This window comes from Aotus nancymaae, unplaced genomic scaffold, assembly GCF_030222135.1.
Source record: "Aotus nancymaae isolate 86718 unplaced genomic scaffold, 86718_ANA_hifiasm-v0.15.2.pri h1tg000006l, whole genome shotgun sequence".
NCBI classification, from domain to species: Eukaryota; Metazoa; Chordata; class Mammalia; order Primates; family Aotidae; genus Aotus; species Aotus nancymaae.
Window position 1 is genome coordinate 3,411,045 of NW_026988417.1, and position 13,849 is coordinate 3,424,893.

At 51.2% G+C, this 13,849-nt stretch overlaps 1 protein-coding gene across 3 annotated transcripts in view; it reads left to right on the forward strand.

Moving 5' to 3' along the window:
- Nucleotides 1–13,849, forward strand: part of RGS12 (regulator of G protein signaling 12) — a 167,602-nt gene that overhangs the window by 20,099 nt on the left and 133,654 nt on the right. For all 3 annotated transcript variants that reach the window (XM_064365449.1, XM_064365451.1, XM_064365454.1), the window contains exon 2: nucleotides 6,912–8,872. In XM_064365449.1, coding sequence (XP_064221519.1) covers nucleotides 7,013–8,872 — 1,860 coding nt within the window. In that variant the 5' untranslated portion in view covers nucleotides 6,912–7,012. The remainder of the gene's footprint in view (nucleotides 1–6,911; nucleotides 8,873–13,849) is intronic.

Consider the following 13,849-nt stretch of genomic DNA (forward strand, 5'->3'; position numbering starts at 1 on the left):
CTCTGAGGGGAACTGAGCGGGAGAGGAGCTGGGGCCTGGGAATGGCAGGTGTCCTCTGAGGGGAAGAGAGAAGAGGAGCTGGGGCCCAGGAATGACAGGTGTCCTCTGAGGGGAACTGAGGGCAGAGGAGCTGGGGCCCAGGAATGGCAGGTGTCCTCTGAGGGGAACCGAGGGGAGAGGAGCTGGGGCGGTTATGGCAAGGACTGTCTCCAGTCCACGCTGCACCCAGGAAGGGAAGCCTGGAGAGGTATTGACTGGTGGTCCAGCAAAATGGCCGGGAAGTGGCCTTGGTGATTCCAGAATCTGCCAGCTCACCCTCTTTGGCACCATGTCCTGCTGTGTCCAGGGCGGGCAGGTCCAGGCTGGTCTGGGTCCAGGAAAGGTCTGGGAAGAATGGCCAGGGACTTAGAGGGCTCCTCAGGTGAATGGTGGGAGTGGCCAGATGCAGGATGGTCAGTGCGGATCTGCATGGGGTGTGTCCTGCAGGGCAGGCGTCAGATTGTCTGATGTGTGTCCCCAGTGTGGTGGGTCAGGAAGTGCTGGGTGGGTGTTCGGCAGCCATGGGCACTGCGAGATAGTGGTGGGGGAGGCTGCTGGGACGTGATGACTGTAGGAGGGTGTGAGGGGGGCGGGCATCTGTGGGGCAGGTCCCAGATGGAGAAGGTGTGGTGTCTTGCTGTGTCAGACCCTTCCTTTATGAATCCGCGTAAGTGGGTAAGCCAAGAATAGCCCTGGTTCAAGTCCACCTTTACTGTTAATTGGCTGTGTGCTGGTAGACAAGTTACTTAGCTTCTCTGTACCTCCACTCCCTCATCTGCACAACGAGAATTGTAACAGAGCCTCCCTCAGAGCGATGGTGTTGAGGATGTCAGGGACTGCATGGCAAGGCCTGGCAGTGGCAGCCGCTATTACAGCCCGTCGGCCTGGAGGCCGCAATTGCCGTTGTTGTGCTATTCTTGTCACTCATTCTCCTGTCCTCCTGTGTGCCCCAGACTCTCCACCTTCGTAGGGCAGCTTCTCTCTCACTTTGCCTTGTGTTCACAGTCAGCGCTGACGGGTGCTGGTTTGATCTTTCTGGCCCTGCCTCACTCAGGGCTAGGGCCCCTCTCTGTACCTGCAGGTCTGGGGTGCTGCCCAGCATGAGCGGAGGAGTTGATCCGAATAGGACTACATTTATAGGAGGTTTTAACTTTGGAAAGGAATAGAGAAGTGTCATGGCTGCGGTATTTCTTTCTAGATGACCAGGAGTTTTGTTTTGTTTTGTCATCCTCTTTACACCGTGAGTTTTTAATGATGAGTGAGTGAAGGATCGACAGTACAGGTTGAGCGTCCCTGATCCAGATGCTTTGGAATCGGAAAACTTTGGAGGCAAATGTGACGCCACAGGCATAGCTGAGCCAGTGACACCTTTGCTTTCTTTTCCTTTTTTTTTTTTGAGATGGAGTTTCACTCTTGTTGCCCAGGCTGGAGTGCAATGGCGCGATCTTGGCCCACCACAGCCTCCACCTCCTGGGTTCAAGCAATTCTCCTGCCTCAGCTTCCCCATTAGCTTGGACTACAGGTGCGCATCACCATGCCAGCTAATTTTTGTATTTTTAGTAGAGATGGGGTTTCACTCTGTTGACCAGGTTGGTCTTGATCTCTTGACCTCGTGGTCCACCCACCTTGGCCTCCAAAAGTGCTGGGATTACAGGCATGAGCCACTGCACCCAGCTGACACCTTTGCTTTCTAATGGGTCGATGTACACAAACCTTGTTTCATGCACAAAATTATCAAAACTACTGCACAAAATTACCCTCAGGCTGTGTGTATAAGGTATATATGAAACATGAATGAATTTCTTGTTCAGACCTGGATATCTCATCCCAGCATATCTTATTATGTACATACAGATGTTCCAAAATCAGAAAAATCCACAGCACTTCTGGTCCCAGATATATCTTCTCAGGGACGCTTAGCCTGTGTGGTGTGGTGGGTGACTCCTGATGAGGGGGTCAATCACCACACCACACAGGCTAAGTGTCCCTGAGTACTGCCGGGGGGCAAGTGGGGCCTTCGCGTCACAGCCCATCTGTGCCTCAGGGCTGGAATGAACCACTTCTGGCCAGGCCGTGTTCCCTTTTCCACACAACAAAAAGGCTGGGTAAGATGGTCTCCAGTCAGGGTGTGCATGAGGTAGGTGGAGCTTCCCGGCCTTGCCCCAGACTTACTATGTCAGAGTCTCTGGGAGGTGCAGCCGACCCGGAAACTGGCATTCTCACTAGTAGCCCAGATGCTGTAGTACAAGTTCAGCTGGAATCCAGTGCCCTGTGGTCTCCTGAATTTCACTGTCTGTTCTGCTAGCTTTATTATTAATTGATACAGTTTAAGGAAAACTTAAACTGTAAGCTGAACTTATGTGATTATTTTGGGAGGCCAAGGCAGGAGGATTGCTTGAGGCCAGAAGTTTGAGACTGGTCTGGGCAGCATAGTGAGTCCACGTCTACAGAAAAATTAAAAAATTAGCTGAAGTTCACTGGGTGTCTTCCCCTCAGCCCCTTCGCCCACGTGGTGAACATTGTGGACCTGTGAGGGTGTGAGGGTTGCGTTCCTGCGTTCTGGGCTCTTTCCCCACTACTGAGAAGCAGCTGTGTGAAGTAGGAGTTGGCGAGGAAGATCAGCATATAGGCCTAGACCAGATTGGTCTCTGCAGCCTCCTGAGCTGACTGGGCCTGTGCTTGAGCCAGTGATGAACAGCCTCAGCAAGAGGAACCGCTGCCTGAAAGACAGAGCCCCGCACCTGGCCAGGAGAGAGAGAAAGACCCGGTGCCGCTGAGATTCTCATGCTTGACTGGGAAGCGGATCTCTGGGAACCTCCTCAAAGACTGGGATGAATGCGGAGGAGGTCCTGATGTCCGGGGAAGATTCTGCCAAAATCAGAGCAATTTAAATTGCCAGAAGGAGGTGAAGGGCAGCCACAGGTTTCAACAAAGACCAGCTAAAACAGCTCACACTGGCTTCATATTAGATGCATGACTTAAAATATCTCAATATGGTTTTACAGTTTTCTCCAAAAAAAAAAAACAAATTAGCTGAGTATGGGGGTGTGCTTGGCATGGCTTAAGCCCAGGAGTTTGAGGCTGCAGCAAGCAATGACTGCACCACTGCACTCCAGCCTGGGCAGTGGAGTGAGACCCTGTCTCTAAAAAACAAAAATGATGAAATGAATGTGATTATAGATCATAAGATGTTACATGAATTACAAACCATTTCTTTTTAATAAGCAGAGGCACATGATGGTAAGAGTCCAGTAGAAAAATTGAGTGGACTGCACAGAAGACTGTTATCCACCATTATGTCAGACAGTGTGAGGTGGATGGTGCGAATAAACTGGGAGGGCACGTCTTTCATTGAGGCAGCATCTGTTCTTGTTTGGAAGAGAACCAAGAGGTGTCCTGTTCCTAGAGGAAGCCATTCTTTCATGACCTGCTGTCCTGGGGTCATTCACAGTGAGAGCTGGCACTTGCCGTAACCAGTAACAGCAGCAGCTTTGTTGTGTGACATCTACCGCAAGCCGGATGCTTTTCTGAGCATGCTTTAGCGAGACTGTTTCACACATGTACTGCTCCCCTCTTCCCTAGCTCCCGACAAAGGGATTCCCCCTTGTATTTGTCTCCTGGGGTTGCTGAAAGAAATCACCACAAACTGGGGGTTTAAGAGAACATGCATTCATCCTCCTGCGTTTTCAGAGGCCCCATGTCCATAGTCAGTGTGACCCGGCTGATCGCAGATGTGGCAGAGCTGGTTCCTCTGGTGGCTTTGTGTCTGTTTCCTTGATCTTTGCAGCTTCTGGAGGCAGCCACCTGCCTGCCTGCCTGGCCTCAAGCCCTGTCCTTGAATCCCTTCTGTCTCTGCACCCTTCCTCACATGGCCATCCCCTCTGGCTCTGACCGCAGCCTCACGTGAGTGCACTCGATACTCTCCCCATCTTAAGAGCCTTAAGTGGCCAAAGGGACTGCGATCACCTCTGCAGTCCCTTTGGCCACGGGAGGAGCCATCCAAAGGCTTGGGAATTAGGACATGGGTGTATCAGGGGCCATCAGCTAGCCTGTCAACACCCTTTAAGAAGATCCAATAAGAAGGTCCCTGGGCCGGGCACGGTGGCTCACGCCTGTAATCCCAGCACTTTGGGAGGCCGAGGTGGGTGGATCACAAGGTCAAGAGATCGAGACCATCCTGGTCAACATGGTGAAACCTCATCTCTACTAAAAATACAAAAAATTAGCTGGGCATGGTAGTGCGTGCCTGTAATCCCAGCTACTCAGGAGGCTGAGGCAGGAGAATTGCCTGAACCCGGGAGGCGGAGGTTGCGGTGAGGCGAGATCGTGCCATTGCACTCCAGCCTGGGTAATAAGAATAAGAGTGAAATTCCGTCTCAAAAAAAAAAAGAAGGTCCTCAAACATGTTTCTTGGCCAACTTTTATTTTTATTTATTTATTTTTTAGTGATGAACATTAAATAGTTAAATGCCCAGTCCTAATATTTAAATTACTAATACAGTACGACTTAGATATTGAGTAATGTAGTAATTTATATTCATTTTTTACTCTTCTGTATCAAAACATAATTTGATGAAGTACGCATGTTGTATGTCTGTGTTTTGTCACTGAACCACTTTTGGAGTCTCCTAGTGATGGCCTTTCCACTTCATCTAGTTCTGTAGCTTTTGTGTGTATATATTACTTTGAATCTGTTTGTGGTCCTGTTGCTGGAAGCTTTATCCCAACACACAAAAATCTCTCCTAATAACTTTAAAACAATTATTTCTTTAAAAAACATACCTTTTATTCTATTTTACATATTTACAACATAATCACTTACTGTATTGCTTTTTAAAATGATCTTTAAAGAGTCTTGCAGATGAGATCCACACAGCAGGCCCGAGACTGTATCCTGAGGGAGGCTCTGTGCAAGGCTGGCCCCTGGCTGGTGTCGGGACGGTGCCCACCACCCTCACTGAGGAGGGGCTCCCTGTGCTCAGCTGCTTGTGTGAGCAACAGGGTTTGTGCTGAGAACCTGCCTTCCCTTCCCTCTATGAGTCCAGAGCCTGGGCAGCAGAGGGTGCCCATGTGCCCAGCCCCCAGTAAAAACCCTAGCACCAAGTCTCTAGTGGGCTTCCCTGGTGATGGCACCGCATACGCGTTGTCACAGCTCACTGTGGGGGGAGTTAAGTGCGTCTTGCACAACCCCGCTGGGAGAGGATTCTGGAAGCTCAAGCCTGGTTTCCTTGGGACATGGCCCCATGGGCCTCTGCCCTTGCTGATTTTGCATTGAATCCTTTTGCTGTAATGAATTTCAGCTGTGATTGTACCTCTGTCCTAAGTCCTGGGAATCCTAGGGAATCACTGGCCTAGGGGTGGTCCTGGGGACCCCTGACAAGTTTGTCCTCATGACAACCACTATATTTATTTTTATTTTTTTAAAATTTTTTGAGATGAAGTCTTGCTCTGTCACCTAGACTGGAGTACAGTGGTGCAATCTCGGCTCACTGCAACCTCTGCATCCTAGATTCAAGTGATTCTCTTTGCCTCAGCCTCCTGAGTAGCTGAGATTACAGGCATGCAACACCGCGCCCAGCTAATTTTTGTATTTTTTTTTATTTTAGTAGAGGCCGGGGTTTTACCATGTTGCCCAGGCTGGTCTTGAACTCTTGACCTCAGGTGATCCACTTGCCTCAGCCTCCCAAAGTGCTAGGCTTACAGGCATGAGCCACTGCACCCAGCTGACAACCAATACTTTTAAAGTCATACCCCCTGGAAGAATTGAGTTAATATGACATTTCTTTGTTGTTTTTGGTAGTGTGTGAGTAGAAAAGTTCCTTTTTAAAGTTTCCTGTGTAGCTGTTAAACATGCCATGCTTACAGGCATGTAGTACATTCTATGTCCTTGTACCTTAACCAAGATATCTGTGCTGGACGTGCTCACAGGCATGTCCCAGCTCTCCATTGCTTTTACCTGTTTAGAAAAGTTGTAAGTTATCAGCCAATCGGGTTTTAGTTTAGATTGTGAGGTCTGGCTCCAGCCAATGGAGATCAGACAGAGCAGTAAGGACGACCCCAAATGCGTAAGGATAAATTTGTGTGTATTCCCTTTGTTCTTTGTATTCTCATGGCACGATGGCTACTGGGAGTACCCTTCCTGCAGTCTAGGAATTAAAAATTGCATTGATGAAAGATCCTTTGTCTCAGTGTGAATTTTTCTTTGCGGCACCGAGCATCTATTTCCAACATGGTGGTTTTTATCTAGCCTGTTGGGTGGCCTCTGCAGTATTGACTGAGGTTGTTTCAGACTAATGTGTTTTCTCCCACACAGTATATTCAGAGTAAATTAATGTGAGAGGGTCATGGAATATTAGGTGCCCCCTCTCCTGAGGGAAAACTTTATATTGAGGGGATTTCTGATAACTGAGGGGTGAAACTCGGTGTTCTGCAGGTGCCTTTGAACCTGAAACCTGTAGCAGGCCTTGCTTCTAACACTGGGACTCTGCCATCCTGTGAAACATGGGTTTGGTGTGCTTGTTCTGCACGGAGTCTGAGAGTCTGCCTTTCAGACAGGCTGCTAGTCCATGGACCACACTTTGAGTAGCAAGGGGCTCTTCTATCAAAACAGGGTGTGGAAGCAGCACCGAGAAGCAGCCCCACACCCTCATGCCCACGGTGGGTTGGCCTGGCAGGAACAGGTGCAGTAACAAGGTGGCAGTTGAGGGAGACATTGTCTACTCCGAAAGGAAGTTTCTTAGCCTCTAAGGACACTTAGAGGCTCTTTCTGTGGCGATTTTATTATGAATTATCTTTTTGTGTTTGCGTAATACCAGTGAGCAGTGGAGAAATATGGAATCTTTAATAATGAGCTCTTCATTTTTCTTTCTTAGGGTATTGTTTCAAGAAGAAGACATGGTGGCATCAAGCATTCCCTGAAATATGGCTCTTCGGGAACAATGAGACGTGTTCCTGGTCTTGGAAGCTCATCAGAATGTATAGAGCAGGGGAGGCAGCCAAGCGCCCATTGCCTGGGCCGGTGCCCCTGAGGGTACGGAGCGTGGAGGTCGCCCGGGGAAGGGCCGGCTACGGATTCACACTTTCGGGACAGGCGCCCTGTGTGCTCAGCTGCGTCATGAGAGGGAGCCCTGCGGATTTCGTGGGACTCCGCGCTGGAGACCAGATATTTGCAGTCAATGAAATCAACGTGAAAAAAGCATCTCATGAAGATGTAGTGAAACTGATTGGGAAGTGCTCTGGCGTCCTGCACATGGTGATTGCCGAAGGCATCGGCCACTTCGAGTCCTGTTCCAGTGACGAAGAAGGGGGACTGTATGAAGGAAAAGGCTGGCTGAAGCCCAAGTTGGATTCAAAGGCACTGGGTATAAACAGAGCAGAGCGAGTTGTGGAGGAAATGCAGTCTGGGGGGATTTTCAATATGATTTTCGAAAACCCGAGCCTCTGTGCGAGCAGTTCAGAGCCCTTGAGGTTGAAACAGAGATCCCTTTCAGAGTCGGCCGCAGCACGATTTGATGTTGGGCATGAAAGTGTAAATAACCCAAACCCCAGCATGCTTTCTAAGGAGGAAATATCCAAAGTTATTCATGATGATTCAGTTTTCAGTATTGGACTCGAAGGTCATGACGACTTTGCATTGGATGCAAGTATTTTAAATGTGGCCATGATCGTGGGCTATTTAGGTTCCATTGAGCTTCCCTCCACGAGCTCCAACCTGGAGTCCGACAGCCTGCAGGCCATCCGCGGCTGCATGCGGCGCCTGCGGGCAGAGCAGAAGATCCACTCGCTGGTGACCATGAAGATCATGCATGACTGTGTGCAGCTGGGCACTGACAAGGCTGGGGTGGTGGCCGAGTACCCGGCCGAGAAGCTGGCCTTCAGTGCCATGTGCCCGGACGACAGGCGGTTTTTCGGGTTGGTGACCATGCAGACAAATGATGACGGGAGCCTGGCCCAGGAGGAAGAGGGCGCCCTGCGGACTTCCTGCCATGTGTTCATGGTGGACCCAGACTTGTTTCATCACAAGATCCACCAAGGCATTGCTCGGCGCTTTGGGTTTGAGTGCACGGCCGACCCTGACACCAATGGCTGTCTGGAGTTCCCGGCTTCCTCCCTCCCTGTCCTGCAGTTCATCTCCGTCCTGTACCGAGACATGGGCGAGCTGATTGAGGGCATGCGGGCCCGCGCCTTTCTGGACGGGGACGCCGATGCCCAGCAGAACAACAGCACCAGCAGCAACAGTGACAGCGGCATCGGGAACTTCAATCAGGAGGAAAAGAGCAACCGGGTCCTTGTGGTGGACCTGGGTGGGAGCTCGAGCAGGCACGGCCCCGGAGGCAGCGCGTGGGACGGTGTGGGTGGGAGAGGTGCCCAGCCCTGGGGTATTCCCTGGACTGGGCCCCTCTGTCCGGACCCTGAGGGGAGCCCCCCATTTGAGGCTGCTCATCAGCCTGATAGGTTCCGGGACCTGAGCAAGCACCTAGGGCCGGCCTCTCCTGTGGAGTTGCCCCCAGCTTCTTCGAGGAGCTCGGTCCCCCCTTCCAAAAGGGGCACTGTGGGTGCCAGCTCTGCTTTCAACCAGCGCTGGCTCCCGGTCCACGTGCTCCGGGAGTGGCAGTGTGGACACGCCAGCGACCAGGAGTCTTACACGGATTCCACTGACGGCTGGTCCAGCGTCAACTGTGGCACACTGCCCCCTCCCATGAGCAAGATCCCCGCGGACCGCTACAGGGTAGAGGGCAGTGCCCCGAAGAGGGAGTGGTCCAGGAAGGCCTTTGGAATGCAAAACATTTTTGGTCCCCATCGAAATGTTCGAAAGACTAAGGAAGATAAAAAGGTAAGCCTGCCAGGAGCCACTTAGTACGGAGCCCTGGCCTCTAACTTAGCAGCCACAGGGAGGTGACTCCCAGTCACCAGATGCAGGTCCTGGCTTCTTCTGGCTGGCCCTGTGGCCTCTGTGGCCATCACAGGGTGTCTGCATTGCCTCTGGGCTGTGGACTGTGTTTTGCTGGGACCCCTGACCCCGAGCCCTGTTTGAGTCTCTGGTGCTGGTTCTGGTTCTGATGGATGGTCCTGGGCGGGACATCTGGGCAGGATAGGTGGTGGCGAGAGGGAAGTTGTCGTCTTAGAGTTCAGAGTAAGGCCCTTCCTCCCCTTCCTGCTCCTCCCTTGCTCTGTCCCTGAAGCCCCTTGAAGCCCATTTTAGGTCTGACCCCAGAATCTTCGTCCCCATGTCCCAAATCCCTTTTGAGGCGAGAATATTCTTGAAGCACTGAGAGCTGGTTCCTCATGCTGCTTCCTCCGTAGGGGATATCTTGATGTGGAAAACGCCAGCTGGACTTCACAGTGGGCCTGGGATGCCGTATGCTACTTGCTCACCGAGGGGTACCTCGTGGTGTGTAATGCTGCCCCAAAGACCTGGACCCATCAGTATCCCTTTGGGGCCCCTGCCTGCCTTTGAGAGCTAAGTTCCTAGCAGGAAAGAGAGAAAATGAGCAAAACAGGGAACCTTCTGGGAAGGACTTCATCCAGCAGGAGGCGGTGCTGCCGTGCAGGGCTGTGTGGGGCTGTGCCTGTGTGGTTGGGTGCAGGGAACCCTCTGGAAGGACTTCGTCCAGCAGGAGGTGGTGCTGCTGTGCAGGGCTGTGTGGGGCTGTGCCTGTGTGGTTGGGTGCAGGGAACCCTCTGGAAGGACTTTGTCCAGCAGGAGGTGGTGCTGCCGTGCAGGGCTGTGTGGGACTGTGCCTGTGTGGTTGGGTGCAGGGAACCCTCTGGAAGGACTTCGTCCAGTAGGAGGTGGTACTGCTGTGCGGGGCCGTGCTGTCAGGTGTTCTGTTTGGAGCCAGGGCCATTGTGACAGGTGAGGGGTTCAGCACTTAGCTTCCTTTGTTTGCACCATTTATGATGTAAAGACACGTTTTTTGTGTTTGTTCACATCCTGAGACTATCCTAAGAAGACCTTCCGGCTGCTGGCTGGGTGGGCAGGGCCAGGGTATAGGAGAAGCTGTGTTTGATGAACATTTCTACTTTTTCCCCCTCCTGGGACTAGTGTTTTCCATGATGAAATACGGTGCCTGAGAGCATTTAAAGACGAGGAAGGAGACAGATGCTGTGGCTCACGCTTGTAACTCAGCCCTTTGGAGGCTGAGGCAGGAGGCTCGCTTGAGCCCAGGAGTTCAAGGCTGCTGTGAGCTATGTTGTAGCCATGGCACTCTAGCCTGGGTGACAGAGTGAGACCCTGACTCTGAAAAAAAATAAAAAAATGGATGAAGGACAGATTTCTGGTTTTTGTCTCCTCAGAATGATCACTGATAACGTTTTGATGCATCTAAGCATAGAATTTTGTTAAAACACTTGTAATCATATGGATTTTCAAATGTCTCTTTTTTGTGGAGGTCGTGGACAGGGTCTGGCTCCGTTATCTAGGCAGGAGTGCAGTGGCTTAGTCATAGCTCACTGTAGACCCCGCCTTGCGGGCCCAAGTAATCCTCCCACCTCAGCCTCCTGAGTAGCTGGGACTACAGGCACGCACTAACATACCTGGCTAATTTTTATATTTTTTGTAGAGATGAGATTTTGCCGTGTTGCCCAGGCTGGTCTTGAACTCCTGTGCTCAAGTGATCCTCTTGCCTCAGCCTCCCAGAGTGCTGGGATTACAGGCGTAAGCCACCGTGCCCAGCCTCAGTCTCCTTCTTAGAGGAGTTGTTCTGCAGCTGTGTGTGCTGCTGCCCTGTCTTTCCCTGTCTCTTAATCTGACCTCTGGGCTGGATTCTCAGGGAGGTGCCCTCCTGCCCGCCCTGGGCCTTGCCTCACTTCCTTATGGAGCCCATCGGTGTTGGGGCAGGACCACTGCCAGGGAGCTGGCCTCAGTGTGGGCTGTTTGTATTGGGCAGGGATGGGGAGGTGAAGGGCCCTGGAAAGTGGTGAAAATGTTCTTTGGAATCAGGAGATTCTTCATCTATTTGAATACATATTTAAAACTGTTTTCTCCACTGCCATGTTGTAGTGAAGGCTCACTGGTGTTTACGTGGTTCTTTGTGGATTACAGGGCACCTTCACCTGCTTTCTCCTTGAAGTTCAAAGTGGCCTGGACAGTGGGGAGCATGATGCTGCTTTAGATGATTGACAGTGGTGCTGATGGTCCTCAGGGGACCTGAGAGACAGATAATGCTGTCGTCCCCATCCCACCAGTGAATGGACTGCTCCTTGGGGCAGGTGACGGGGGACGGGATAGGTGGGGTCATGATGCCAGCCTTGGCTTTCTTTGCAGTGAAGAAGAAGGTCCTGGCTGTTCCCACCCACACTGGAGCAGAGCAGAAGGGAGCCAGCGTGTCATCAGGGTTGAAATAATGGTGCAGGTCACTGCTTTGCAGAGTGCATCCTTACCTTGATAGGAACCCTGAGGCCATCAGGCCAGGAGATTGAGGTTAGGCTATCAGGTGACTTGCCCACAGTCATAGGACACATGAGATAGCCCTGGCACTCCGTGTCACTTCCCACAGAGATACTCCTGTATGTGACTTGCAGTGGCTTTCATCATGTGACATGACACACTGTTCGTCTAAAAATAAATAGGTAGTGACGTGTTGTGTTTATGGGTTTCTGCCTGTAATCTCTTGAAGTTTATCTGTTGCTGTTTACTTTGCCAAGTGGGCCTCCCTGTGTAGTTAGGTCAGTCTGATCCCATGGCCTCCCCCATTAGAGCAGCAGAAGCTTCCAGGGGTCACAAGGTGGCCACGTCCCTCCTGGCAGGTCTACAGGGCTTTGAAGGCGACTGTGACCATCCACAGTGATCAGGGTCCCACCTCTGCTGGAAGGAGGGGCCAGCAGGGATGCAGGAAGTGCCTGGAAGTTAGAAGAAGAAGCAGAGTTGGCACAGGGAGGGGAAGAGCAGAGGAGGCCCCGGAGGGTGTAGCGGTGTCAGGCAGCGAGCTTCACGTGACTCTGAATTCTTAGCGTGATGGGGACTTCAGGGCTTTACTTTGCACAGACTCAGGCGGAATCAGTCAGGATCTGGCCAGAAGACAGGAAAAGACAGCAGTAATTTGAACATGAAAAATTCAGTGTACAGAATTGTTAACAAAGGAAAAGATGGCTAGCTGCTCCAAGACAGAAAAGACAAGGCCAAGGTCATCAATGCGGTAAGGGGCTGAGTCTGGAAAAGTGGATGTGGGAGAGACTTAGATGCTCAGAGTAAGGGCCTTATCTCACAGGACCGTGAGTCCATCGCAGCTGTGAGAGAGTGAAACAACTAGGTGAGGATTGGTGGCTGACCTGTGGTGGCTGTCCCCAGTCCCCAGGAAAAATGATGTGGGACACTCGCACACCAGACCACCCCACACCACCTGGGAAGCAGTACCCATGCCCAGTGCTGAACACCGAGCCCCTGGGCAAGAGGGCCATGTGGTCTTCAGGGCCCAGTGCCGGGATCAGAAGGTGGGCATGGCAAAGTGGTTTTGGCGCTGAGAGGAAATGCCTTGGTGCCTGGCACAGCACCCCGTTTGGCTACACAGCATCTGTAGGCTCCCTTATTCGACACCTCCCAAAGGCATTTCCCCCTCAGCTTCTCCTTTTGAGCCCACCTTGGCTTGCCTGCACCCCAGGGCAGGGTTTCCTGCGGCTGTGGAGCAGCTCTGGCTTGGACAGCCCCGTCAGCTCCTCTCTCCAGTGGGCTTCAGGTGTGTGTGTCCAGCATGCTCTGAGGCCCAGGCCCAGGGAGGGGGCCTGCTGATGGTGTCCTTGGCTTAGGCACTCACTCTTAGCCCTAGAAGAATCTTCTGTGTTCTCTCTACACAGTTATTACTGGTTCTCTTTTAAATTACTGGCACCAGCCTTTCTTAATTTGTATGCAAAAAAGAAAGCTGACTATTAGAAGAAATACAGTACTGCATCTAATCACAAGTTGGTCTCTAAGGCCAACAGTTCTGTGTCCAAACTGCCCCTAGATTCTCCACTGTTGTCCTTTCCCAATGCTTTTGTCACTGCGGCCTCGATCCCGATCCCACTGTCCGCAAGCTCAGCCCAGGTTTCTGCCCTCAGTGGCCACTTGCTCCTGGGGAGCCTGGAGAATGAGTGAGCCAGACCCCCTGTTGCTGAGCATTTCCACCTCTTCCTGGTGAGATGGAAAGCTTTAACCCCCTGCACACCAACACAGGTGATGATCTTGAGTTGACTTGCCCTTGTCAACTTCTCCCTCCTCTGGGGAGGACCCAGGAATGGGAGCTGAGTATTTGTAGACTTGCCGAGGGTCTGAGATTCTTGAAGTGGATGAAATGATGCGTGTCAGTGGATGGCTTTCCCTTCGTGTAATTTGCTCCTTGTCTTGGCTGAATGTCTGTAATAGCACAAGCTGATAAACATTCAGGCCTGTGACTAACAAAAGGGGTTGACGCAAAGAGAACTCAGGCTCTCAAAACGCTGCTGTTATCAAAAATCATTGCCTTGTGTTTCATTTAAGGCAAGTGTGTTTAATTCTGTGTCTTTGCAAACTGATTCAAAGTTGTATTAATTAATTAAAATATCTGGTTGAGTAACAGCACCCAAATTCTTAAAAATTTCCATATAATGGATTTTGGAAATTTAAAAAATGAAAATATGTTATTTATGATATGTAAAGGATTGATGTAGTTTTGAAATGAATGAATACATATTTTTAAATTCCTCAGTTTAATTCTGGTATGAGAAACATCAGTAGCTGAAACCCACAAAGATAAAGGTGCCCTGAGGTCCTCAGTAATTTTTATGCACTCCTGGGAGTCCTTAGACCATAGCACTTGAGGACCACTGCCCACAGAAGGGAGGACTTACAGGAGTG